At 38.3% G+C, this 13,278-nt stretch overlaps 1 protein-coding gene and 1 long non-coding RNA gene across 4 annotated transcripts in view; one reads left to right on the plus strand and one right to left on the minus strand.

The window, feature by feature from the left end:
* Nucleotides 1–13,278, minus strand: part of rttn (rotatin) — a 133,911-nt gene that overhangs the window by 67,968 nt on the left and 52,665 nt on the right. For all 3 annotated transcript variants that reach the window (XM_056450524.1, XM_056450523.1, XM_056450522.1), the window contains exons 25-26: nucleotides 12,944–13,183; nucleotides 8,344–8,488 (exon numbers count right to left, since the gene is read on the minus strand). In XM_056450524.1, the coding sequence (XP_056306499.1) occupies nucleotides 8,344–8,488; nucleotides 12,944–13,183 (385 nt within the window). The remainder of the gene's footprint in view (nucleotides 1–8,343; nucleotides 8,489–12,943; nucleotides 13,184–13,278) is intronic.
* Nucleotides 1–13,278, plus strand: part of LOC130218343 (uncharacterized) — a 67,005-nt gene that overhangs the window by 14,611 nt on the left and 39,116 nt on the right. The gene's annotated exons all lie outside the window — the stretch shown is intronic.

Here is a 13,278-nt window from a genome sequence, read left to right on the forward strand (position 1 = left end):
AAATGCATGCAAACTTGTTTTTACATATCTAAAATTGTAATTGAATTTATTAGCTTGACCTCTACTGTTAATTGTAGCCTTTAATATTATAGTTATGTGCTTTAATATTATAATTATGTGCAAGTAGATTTTACACATTTTAAAATAAATGTGTGTGTGGCTTTAAATGTGGCTCCTCATGTAAAACTAATTTTTTTTTACTTTTTAATGGTTGTAAAAAATACTAATAATAATAATAAAAACTAGTTATATTTTGTTTTAGCTTTATTAAAATTAACAAAGTAACAAAAAAAATCTCAGTTTTTTTTAATAATACAAAAAATCATGATGCTCTGTATTTTTGTGTTTCATAACGGAATAGTATTTCTCTTTTTTTTAGAATGGTTGCCAAAGCAGCAATTATATTTGTTAAAATAAATGTATATTTTGTTTTATTTATTAACTTATTACAACTTTAGTTTTCCATTTCATGCTTTTTAGGTTTTATTTTTAGTTGACAAACACATTTTTACCAGTTTTGTTTTACAGGCAGTTGCTATGTTGTTCCAAAATGTTTTCTACGGATGTGTGGATGATACTGCAGGTAGTGGTTGCCAGTTGTGTTGAATGTTTGTTAGACAGTTGTAAAAATGTTATATGTTGTTGTTATGCAGCTACTAGAGAGTTGTTGCATTGATGGAATTGATTGCTAGGCTGGTTATAGTAGTTTATAAAGCGCTGTTGGGCAGTTCAGATATTGTAATGTATCTGATTTTTAAGGCTTGTTCTGTTTCTAGGAGGGTGTTATAAATTGTTGCTGTTGCACTGATAAGGTTTTGTTGGTGGTTGCTAGGACACTGGCATGCGGTTGCTAGAATATTCACACCAGTTTCTACAGCAATATAGTCAGTGGTCTGGATGGCACCAGTGTTTTTAAAAGGGTCATGAACTGAGAAATCAAATTTCCCTTGATGTTTTGACCCAAATAAAAGCATGTCAAAGTTAATCAGAACAGGTTGCGGAATGAGACAATTTATTAGTCAATAGTGTTTCTAATAGTGCCTCCACAGAAAAAGACCAATGGCTGCTTTTACATCACTGAGCTCCGCCCACTGATTTACACATGCAATAGATAAATACGAAAGAGTCCAATGGAGAAACCAAATGATAAACATTACTTTGAAGTCAACAAAAAGCATCAAGTTGTTGTCTTCCTTCAGATCATAACATTAGGAGTGGATTAACTTAACTTAATTTTTACTCTTTGACCAGGTCAATAAGAATTAAGTCTTTTGTTCACTTAATTTTACCACAGATTATTTATATGATGTGGGATTTTCAGAACAAATCAACAATGATGTGGCAACTATATTGGATTTGACAGTAATGTCACACCACACATGTGTGAGTAGCTGTTTTTATTATGCATTTGCCACTGCTTTGTCTGTTACTACAGTTTGTTTGATTTGAAGTTAATCGTTTTACCCTAATTCAAAACAGTTATGAAGGGTGTATCCTGTCAACATATATGCAGACGTTTACATCTGACTATTAGCAATCCAGTAAGTGTTTATTTCTAAAATGTTTGCCACATCTATTAAATTAGTCAATCAAATCAAACCCGAAAAATACTGCTGATGTAAAAATCTTGGTTATAATTGGCTCATTTCCACTGTGCAATATGGTTCAGTAAAGTACACTACAGTACACTGCTTAACAAAAGTCTTGTCGCTTTTCCAAGTTTTAGGAAAAACAAATAATAACTTGACTTCTGGTTGATCATTTGGTATCAGAAGGAGCTTATAAAAAAGGCAAAGGCCTTTAGATTACGCTTATTTTACCAAAATAAAATATGACCTTGCCTTGATTTTAAATTATTTAATTAGGACAGTAAGGTCTGATTTGCTTAGACAGAGGTCTTGTAACTTAACAGAAATAATGTACAGTATAGAATATAAAGTCATGGTGCAGAGGAAAATGATTATTATTGTGTATAACTCGCGTGAGCTCTGAGGACTGCATCCATACATCTCTGCAATGACTCAAATAAATTCTTAAAAAAAGTCATCTGGAATGACAAAAAAAAAGTGTTCTTGCAAGACTCCCAGAGCTCATCAAGATTTTTTACATTCATCTTTAATGCCTCCTCCTTCACCTAAATCAGACATGTTCAATAATCTTCATGTCTGGTGACCGAGCTGGCCAATCCTGCAGCACCTTGACCTTCTTTGCTTGCAGGAACTTTGATGTGGAGGCTTAAGTATGAGAAGAAGCGGTATCCTGCTGAAGAATTTGCCCTCTCCTGTGGTTTGTAATGTAACAAGCACTGAGATTTATTTCCATTTCAAATGTCAAAAGTACCAAAATAGCTGCAGCATACATTGCATCCGGAAAGTATTCATAGCGCTTCACTTTTTCCACATTTTTTTATGTTACAGCCTTATTCCAAAATGGAATAAATTCATTTATTTCCTCAAAATTCTACAAACAATAGCCCATAATGACTTGATTTTTTTGAAATTGTTGCAAATTTATATATAAAAAAACCCCCTGAAAAAAATAATAAATCACATGTACATAAGTATTCACAGCCTTTGTCGCGAAGCTCTAAATTGAGCTCAGGTACATTCTGTTTCCACTGATCATTCTTGAGATGTTTCAGCAGCTTAAATGGAGTTCACCTGTGGTAAATTCAGTTGATTGGACATGATTCGAAAAGGCATACACCTGTCTATATAAGCCCCCAGGGTTGACAGTGCATGTCAAAGCACAAACCAAGCATGAAGACAAAGGAATTGCCTGTACACCTCTGAGACAGGATTGTCTCAAGGCACAAGGCTGGAGAAGGTTACAGAAAAATTTCTGCTGCTCTGAAAGTTCCAATGAGCACAGTGGCCTCCATCATCCATAAGTGGAAGATGTTTGGAGCCACCAGGACTCTTCCTTGAGCGGGCCGGCCATCTAAGCTAAATCATTGGGGGAGAAGGGCCTTAGGGAGGTGATCAATAATCCGATGGTCACTGAGTCTGAGCTCCAGTTCTTCTTCTGTGGAGAAAAAAGCTTACAGAAGGACAACCATCTGTGCAGCAATCCACCAATCAGGCCCGAATGGTAGAGTGGCCAGATGGAAGCCAATTCCCATCTCGAATTTGCCAAAAGGCATCTGAAGGACTCTTAGACCATAAAAAACTACATTTTCTGCTCTGATGAGACTAAAATTGAACTCTTTGGAGTGAATGCCAGGCGTTACGTTTGGAGAAAACCAGGCACCGCTCATCACCAGGCTAATACCATCCCTACAGTGAAGCATGGTGGTGGCAGCATCATGCTGTGGGGTTGTTTTTCAGCAGCAGGAACTGGAAGACTAATCAGGATAGAGGGAAAGATGAGTGCAGCAATGTACAGAGACATCCTGAATGAAAACCTGCTTCAGAGTGCTTTTGACCTCAGACTGGGGTGACGGTTTATCTTCCAGCAGGACAATGACCCAAAGCACACCGCCAAAATATCAATGGAGCGGCTTCACATCAACTCTGTGAATGTCCTTGAGTGGCCCAACCAGAGCCCAGAGCTAAATCCTATTGAACATCTCTGGAGAGATCTGAAAATGGCTGTGCACCATCGCTTTCCATCCAACCTGATAGAACTTCAGAGGTATTGTAAAGAGGAATGGGCAAAAACAAAGACAGGTGTGCCAAGCTTGTGGCATCATATTGAATAAAGGCTGTAATTGCTGCCAAAGGTGCATCAACAAAGTCATTTTGTGGTATTGTTTGTAGAATTTTGAGGAAATAAATGAATATAATCCATTTTGGAATAAGGCTGTAACATAAAAAATATGGAAAAGTGAATCCCAGTGAATGACAATATAGGAAGCCTTTTTTTTTTTAAATGCTGGTGAAAAACTACATTGTAATAAAGCAATGTTGATGTGCAGAAATGAAGCATGGCTCAAACAAAGCTTGTCATCTTCTTGTGACAAATAGCGACATGCCAAAAGGGAGGAACAGGATCTTGCTGTTTGTCCTCCACTGTTGTTTACAAGGCAGTCTCTTACAGGGCTGTTGTTTATGTGGCATGTAAAAACATCTGGAAAGCATAAGGGCATTTATTTCTCTCTCTATTTGAGAGCAGTTGCAGCACATCTATATTTAAAACTATGAATTTAAGTGAGTCAAAGACATGACACATACGGATCCATACGGTTTTCTTCTTCACAAGAGAATGGCGTTGATTGCAACTTTCTGGCATATACCCCTACCCAGAGACGTGCAGATTCCTATATAGGGGCAGGTGTTCAAAGTGAAGACCCAGGGGAAGGTGGTGAGCAATCTCGAAGTGAATACGATGTTAGAAGAAGCGAGGTGCAGGAGTTGTTGAGCGTTTAGGGGGAGGGAGTTGAGATCGCAAGCTGATGAGCGATTTCTGGCTGGCATTTTTTTTCCAGGAGAAAAAAGGGCATCTGCTTAAGCACCCAAAGCCCCCACACCCCACCACCACCTAATCTTCACATATATATATATATATAATATATATAATAATATTGGCGATGGAAATGCCTGAATAAGGTGTCCTGTGGCGTACAGTACTGTATTGAACCCTACCGCATGGTGGAAATGAGGAATAAGCAGACCTCTGGCTCAAAGAACAGTAAATAATAATTTACTAATTATTTTGAATAATATTAACATAACCCTTTAAAAAGTTTCCCAGGTAACAGTTAGAAACAACTTTTGGTATTCACGGTTGTTACTGGGGTGTTAGTTGGGTGCTAAAGAGGTACTGGTAGCTACTCTTGGGCAGTTGCGCACGGTAGGGTGGCCTAAGTAAAAGTTAAAGGTCCTGTGAAGTGCTTTTTAAAGTGCATTTTTGTGCACTAAAGTGTGAAACACAAATTGAAACAAAGAGAAGGTGGGAGAGAGTAGCTCCTCCTCTTTAAAAAGAAAAGCCAATAGCGTTTCATTCACAGCTCTGCCAGTAAGAGTGCTTGAGAGCAAGCACAACAAATGAAAAGCAACTGTGTCTGAAGGGTGGGGGACATGTCAAGTACTAGAGAGCATTTAATTAGTCAGAATATTTGATGAGAAACTGAACTAAAAAAAATAATAATAATAACAATCTATTTAGGCATAAATGACAAAACTGCAAGCTTTGGAGATTTATAGATGAGAATTTCTTTTGCTTCTGCTTTTGAGCACAGTAGCTTACAGATAACCTTAAAGGGGTGGTCCAGAATGTAATTTTAAGGCTTGGTTGTGTTAATAAGATGCAAAGCAATTTGTGCTCATGTTTCACTTGAAGGAAATCTCGTTATTTTTTCATAAATCTCACTTATTATTTACAGCTACTCAGCTAAGTATGAAAACGACTAATATATTTCCTAGTTCCTCTGAAAGGCCCGCCCTCAAGTGACTCTGATTGGTCATGTGTCATAATGTGCTGCGATTCGCGGATCGGCTCCACGTCAAGCGCGTTTTGTGTAAACAGTCAGTCAACCTCATGCCTGCTCTCTAAAATAAAATCTGACTAGTGTCTGTAACGAGTGAAAATGGGGTGCAGCTCCTTTAAGAGAGTTTGCCAGTGTGTGTGATTATGTGTGTGCGTGTATACTATGAACTATCTGTAACATGAGAAGCGCATGTGCGTGGGACCGATATTTATTTTCATTTTTCTCTGATGCTCGGATTAAGTTATTTTCTGTGTGAGCTGTTAACTCAACGCGTTACACGACGTCTTTCACATATATTCAGAATATGCATTTGTAAGTAACATGAATCGTTCACATACCATTTGCGAGTTCATTATCTGAGATAAAAAACGCATGGAAAAGCTGCCTATAGAGAAACACTGCAGTCGCACACAAATAGAGAGATGCTGCACGTGCTGGTGAAGTGTGTGTGTGTGTGTGTGTGTGTGTGTTTACAGTAGTTTGACTGATAAATATGAATTTGTAGCTAAATCCTTAGGGGTGGCGAACAGCATTTCCTGTTGTTTACATCTTTGTTACAACATACTATTAAGGCTAGACACTGCATGTCATAATCAATTTTAACAAATAAAAACACTTACAGGTCGTGGCTCAGAGTTCACAGCGTCTGCTTGTTGGAGCTGAACCGAATCCAGCACTGATCTGGGAGAGATTCTGGAGCTGTGTTTTGTCAAATCATGCTTGCTATGTATTTTATAATTCTCTGGAACATAATTAATATTGAACTGTAAACACTTCTGTCTTTGTGTCGTGTCCTTTGGAAGCCCAAATACAGAAACGCAGAAGCTCTGTGGAAATAGCAGGATGGCATTTTCTTCCTCTGCTGTAACGTTACAGCGCCTCTGGCCACGCCCCTTAGCTGTGCAGTGTGTGCCCGGAAGTTTTTTTGTAGTACACAAAATTTGTTTATTGTAGGCGTTGGTAAGCTAACTCTATAAAAACCAAGGTCTCCCTTTGCATTGAACTTTGAGCATTTTACATTCAGATATGCTGTTTATGTTCACACAGCTACATTACACGTCAGCTGAAGTTTAAAATATGATATCGTAGTGGACCACCCCTTTAAGGCTAAAATACTGATACTAACATCTAAAAAAAAAATTGTATTTTAATTCATGGGGACTTTAAAAGGTGTGTAGACCGTTTAAAGGGCACCTATGAAAATCATCTTTTGGAAAGTGTTTAGACAGATCTGTGTGTAGGTATAGTGTGTCCACAGTCATATTGAGGTGATATAAATACAATACGTCTTTTTTTTTCATTTCCTAATGTTAAAATAAGACCCAATTCCCTCCCATTTTAAGGCCCACCGCAACGTGATGTAGGAGTGTGGTTTCCCCGCCCATATTACACGTATTAACATGTCTCCGTAGTAACGCGTATAATCATATCAACAAGACAGGACATGCGCAAAGCAACTAGGATTTAAAGATCTGTTCAGCACTCTGTGATCATCAATCATCATCAAATGTGATAGAATTAGTTTACAAGTTTAAAACACTTTTAAAACAGTGAATGTTCAACACGGATTTCAGCAACTTTAACGTCTTTATCACCACAGCTGCATGTCAGCACAATTATAAAAGACGCTTCAGTTGTAGTTTGTGGACGTTAAGGTTTTTCTTTTGTACATTGACATAACGGATATCTATACAGCAGTTTATATTAACATGTATCCTGTCACGCCGTACAAAAAGAGTGCAAAGTTAAATGCACACGCTGTGTGTGCGTTAACTTTGTAACGACATCGTTGTGATTCACCGTTGCAGAAAGGCTTGAATTAACTCCACAACAATTACATCAAATAATCATTGGGAAGGTTCTTACTGTAGTATTTCTCACAAACGTTAGGTGAGATCTGCTTCCTTCATGTCTGTCACTGTGCTGTTTATCTAAGGGAGCTGAGGCAGAGATTGAGCCACACTCTGAGAGGCACGTGGGATTGGTGGGCAGGGAGAACTAGCATTAGAGGCACAGGCCACAAAAACAGCTGCTCTGTGTTCAAATCAGTAAATTCTGAAACATTCTGAAAGCTATAATAAATGATCTGATGGGTGTTTTGAGATAAAACTTTACAGACACACTCTGGAGACATAAAAGATTTATATTAAATCTTGAAAAAGGGGTAAAATAGGTGCCCTTTAAGTGTATTGGTTTGTAAAGAAGCAATTCTTAATTCTCCATGATTTTCTGGGCCCTAAATATGTGTGTGGCCTATTTTAAATGCAAGTCTACAGGATTGTCTTTCTTCTTTTTCTCAAAAAGTAGCAGTACACTCATCAGTAAGTAACACAATTTGTGCAATCACTCATGTCCGATGATCTAATGATGCAGGATGGATTTTGTGCAGAAGAATATTATTAAGCATGTGCTTGCCTTAGCAGGCTCGGTTGTGCCTGTGTTTCATTTAGACAGCACAGATGTTTCAGCAACACTCCAGCGACTGTAGATGCTCTCTGAATTTCACCACCTCCCCCACCAGGCGTTTCATCAAACCCAGTGTTCTCCGTCGAGCGGCAAGGCAGCTTTGTTTGCATACATACACATTAATGCGCGGCAAGGCGAGATGAGAATTTTAGGAAATAAAGCCATTCATCCTCAGTGTGACAAACAAAAACAGTGACAGCTGATGAACAGCTCTCCCTTACAAGCTTTATTATGATATTAATATATTTGTATTGCTCTGCGGTGTGATTTATTTCAGCACTTCTTAATAAATACACCACACTGTGTTCATCTGAGGCAGGGGGGCAAGTTAATTTAATTACTGAGGTACAATAAGTCTCTTTATTGTTTTATGAGGGCTCCAAATAGTCTAAGGGAAATGCAGGCACTGATCCATAACAGATTCTGCACAGCTGTTTATTTAGAAATACCTTGTTTAGGAGTAATTCCAACAACCATTTGAGGTCCTGCTGGTCCAGTTCAGATTGATTCTGCTTGAAGAAGGTGTTGAGGAAGGACACAATGTCCACCAGGAGCCTCTCATCTTGTTGGCAAGCCGGACGTACCACCAGAAATCTGTTAGGTAATTAAACAATAAATAAATGCATATATAAACATAAAAAAAGAAATTCAAAGCAGAGTCAGAAATGAATGTGTACTTTTGTCACCAAAACAAAGGCCTACAAAGATAAGAGGGTCAAAAAATTCTTCTACATACAGTACTTAAAATAAAACTGTTTCAGATGTTGTAATAAAAGTGAAATAAGAAACAAATAAAATTGTAAATGTATATATCAAGTAGATGTGCACATTGCATCAAGTTTTGAACTTGATTCTGCACAAACTAAGCATATATACTCTAAACATGTACAATACTAATATTAAGGACATTTATTTGTCCCAAATGGTACAGGTGTCATGGTGCAATTCCACAGTCAGTACAGATTCCAGTCACAAGAGTTAGAAAAAAAAAACACACAGCAAAGCAACAACTGATGGGTAGGGCCAGACGGAATCTGCGGACGTTTTTTGCTATTTCTGCTGAGAATTTTGGTAAAAATCTGCGGATTTGTGCGGAATTATTTTGGGAGTATCATTACTAAAACCTTAATATGAGAAATAAAAAATAATCTTTTTAACTTTTATTTAATGTTTAAAATGCAAATCCAATTAGATTCACTATTTTTTATTTGGTACACAAAGCAAGTCTTCTATATAACATATCTACTAAAAGACAGAAAATACTACTTTACACACTGCATTGTACATAAATCAGATGAACATTTTCATATTAGTCAATAATATTACTGAAATTAAAAATTTCTTAATATTAAAGTAAGTAAATAAACAGAATTAACGATGGGCTAAAATCGGAGGAAATCTGTGAAATTCTGCGGAAAATCTGCGCGCGCAGATTCCGTGTGGGCCTACAGATGGGAAATTCACACCTAATGCATCTTTGCATCTAAAACCACAAAATGTAGAGTTAAGGAAGTATTCTACCATGTTGTAATTAAATAAAAGAGTTGTCATGCCAACTTCCAAAATAGAAGCAGCCAATGCTTTCCCCGGCTCAGTCATTTAAAGGATTCGTCATTTCGTCCAAATCTTTTGGCTGTTTGTATCAATGTCGACACAAAACCTATACCTAATATGAAGTGCCGGATCTGGTAAAACGTGAACGTCTAAAGCCACATAGAAAACGTGACGCGTGATGCTTTCTTTACGGATTTCAATGCATTTGTGAGCTTACGATCCCCTACCATTTGCTGTTTCTTTGGCCACCAGTTGTTCCTATACACGTGCTGTGGTCAAGTTTCAAAAAAGTTCAGCTTTTGCCACTGAGTGGATTAATAGTGTATGTGTTAAGGAAGTATTCTACCATGTTGTAATTAAATAAAAGAGTTGTCATGCCAACTTCCAAAATAGAAGCAGCCAATGCTTTCCCCGGCTCAGTCATTTAAAGGATTCGTCATTTCGTCCAAATCTTTTGGCTGTTTGTATCAATGTCGACACAAAACCTATACCTAATATGAAGTGCCGGATCTGGTAAAACGTGAACGTCTAAAGCCACATAGAAAACGTGACGCGTGATGCTTTCTTTACGGATTTCAATGCATTTGTGAGCTTACGATCCCCTACCATTTGCTGTTTCTTTGGCCACCAGTTGTTCCTATACACGTGCTGTGGTCAAGTTTCAAAAAAGTTCAGCTTTTGCCACTGAGTGGATTAATAGTGTATGTGTGTCACTGTTTTTACTTATGGTTACGAATAGAGCAATATGCTGGTGTTAAACTGCAATGCTTTAATGCACTCCTGCATTGGGCTCACATATATACTCTGGCCGTGGTGGGCATTTCTCTCGGTCTCACACTGAACACAGTCAACCAATCGCAACAGACTGGGTCGTCGGACCAATCACCGCAGATTAGCATTACGCTAAGGAGGAGAAATGAATCGCTAATCAAATCATTGGGAAGTGTTGGGATCATTAGGTAAAAATAAATGCATATTATAAGACAATGAAAGTGTTTTTTGACCTTCAATGCATATCAGCCGGTTGTTGGAGACACCCAAAACTAAATTATGACCTTTTAATGCATAATAGAGGCTCTTTAATGAGTGGCCCTCCACGTAAAAGTTGAAATTCTTCTATCTTGACAAGGTATCTAAAAAATCCAGCTCTCATGCGAGACACTCCGAAAGACATGTGTTTAATGGCCATGCATGTTCATCAAGTTTATTTACATCAAGCAACAGAAATATTAGACACTGTTCCATCTCATGTGCACAAAAGTCAGTCTGTGGTCCCATACACTCCTCGGCCACTTTATTAGGTACACCTGTCCAACTGCTCGTTTACACAAATTTCCAATCAGCCAATCAGATGGCAGCAACTCAATGCATTTAGGCATGTAGACATGGTGAAGACAGTCTGTTGCAATTCGAATTAAGCATCAGAATGGTGAAGAAAGGCGATTTAAGTGACTTTGAATGTGGCATGGTTGTTGGTGTATGACGAGCTGGTCTGAGTATTTCAGAAACTGCTGATCTACTGGGATTTTCACACACAACCATCTGTAGGGTTTACAGAGAATGGTCCGAAAAAAAGAAAATATCCAGTGAGTGGCAGTTCTATGGGCGAAGATGCCTTGTTCATGCCAGAGGTCAGAGAAGAATGGCCAGACTGGTTCCAGCTGATAGAAAGGCAACAGTAACTCAAATAACCACTCGTTGCTCGAGCATTCTGTTTGAATTGGGAAACATCATATTCTCCAAAACTGCTTGTCAAGCATTTCATATTGGGATTTCATATTGGGAATCACCAATAAAATTATACAACAACTGTCTCTTTAGTTTCATTTCTAAACGTCTAAATTTAACAAAATCTGCAGAAACTCACGTTTGGTCCAAGTATCTAGTCCAAGTATCGTCAGTCTATAGCAATCGATGATTGGCTCCTGTACTTGAGGGTGAACTTTTTTCACCATATAACGATCGATGATTGGCTCCTGTACTAGTAGGTGGGGTTTATTCACCATATTGACAGTTGCACTTTTTTCCATTCAAAAAGATCAGAGTGACATGTCTTGTGTATTCCATAGTCTTTGTTAAAACAGAGGCATGCAGAAGAGCATCTCTGAACGCACAACACGTCCAACCTTGAGTCAGATGGGCTACAACAGCAGAAGACCACACCGGGTGCTACTCCTGTCAGATTAGAACAGGAAACTGAGGCTACAATTCGTACAGGCTCACCAAAATTGAATTATAGCAGATTGGAAATACGTTGCCTGGTCTGATGAGTCTCGATTTCTGCTGCGACATTCAGATCGTAGGGTCAGAATTTGGTGTCAACAACATGAAATCATGGATCCATCCTTCCTTGTATCAATTGTTCAGGCTGGTGGTGGTGGTGTAATGGTGTGGGGGATATTTTCTTGGCACACTTTGGGCCTATTAGTACCAATTGAGTGTCGTGTTAATGCCACAGCCTACCTGAGTATTGTTGCTGACCATGTCCATCCCTTTATGACCACAGAGTACGCATCTCATAATAGCTACTTCCAGCAGGATAACATGTAATGTCATAAAGACTGGTTTCTTGAACATGTCAATGAGTTTACTGTACTCAAATGGCCTCCACAGTCACCAGATTTCAAACCAATAGAGCACCTTTGGGACGTTGTGGAACTTGAGATTTGCATCATGGATGTGCAGCTGACAAATCTGCAGCAACTGCATGATGCTATCATGTCAATATGGACCAAAATCTCTGAGGAATATTTCTAGTACCTTGTTGAATCTATGCCACGAAGGATTAAGGCAGTTCTGAAGGCAAAAGGGGCTCCAGCACTAGTACTAGTAAGGTGTACTTAATAAAGTATAAAGTGGCCGATGAGTGTATATCTTCAAAATAATGTATAGATAGATAGATAGATAGATAGATAGATAGATAGATAGATAGATAGATAGATAGATAGATAGATAGATAGATAGATAGATAGATAGATAGATAGATAGATAGATAGATAGATAGATAGATAGATAATGACATTATTTGGAAGCTTCTGTTTATATCTTTTATATCTGGAACATCAGCACTTACTTGATCAATTGAATGTTTGTAGCACAGAAATAACCCAATACCATTGCTTTGAAAAGAACAGAGTTAGTTAATAATTGCATGTCTACTTCTCAGTCAAACACAGCATTGAATGCACTGCTACAATAAGATCATATCAACCCAAAAATTGCAGTCGCTTAGGATTAGGACAGTGAGTGCATTTGAATCGAGATTTTGATGTTTTAAAGATTAATCATGCAGCTCTAATATATACACTTCATATACAATCTCTGTTTGGCCAGAGATAAAACACTGTTCCGTAAGGTGTCAGCTCATTCATTGTTCACTGTTTAATGCGGGTGCACTCTATCAAACTCTTGCAAAGTCATGCTAGGTGATCACAAATCACAAATGTGGATGTACAAGGAAGACCAATCCATAGATCACACACACAAATTGTTTACCTCTCCACAGCACTGTGCCAGCTCAGGGTTTGCAGGATGTTCTTGCAGCTTTGGGTGGTGGATTTGAGTGCAAGCAGGTCAGAAAGAAGATACAGATGCAGTCTAGTGATGGAAAAAGTGACGGTGCTGTGGGAGCTCGCATCACAAACCGTGTGAATGCAGTTCTCTATACCGGACCTCATGTTGCTGATTCTCAACACCACAGCCTGAGATTCAGACAGCACCAGATCACTATGAAACCTTAGAGTGGTGAGAAAACAGAAAATGAGATGTCATTAGGGCTGTGCGAATCGCAATCGCAATTTGAAACAATGTGATTAGACTATAGAATAAAT

This window comes from Danio aesculapii, chromosome 24 (assembly GCF_903798145.1).
Source record: "Danio aesculapii chromosome 24, fDanAes4.1, whole genome shotgun sequence".
Classification (NCBI taxonomy): domain Eukaryota; kingdom Metazoa; phylum Chordata; class Actinopteri; order Cypriniformes; family Danionidae; genus Danio; species Danio aesculapii.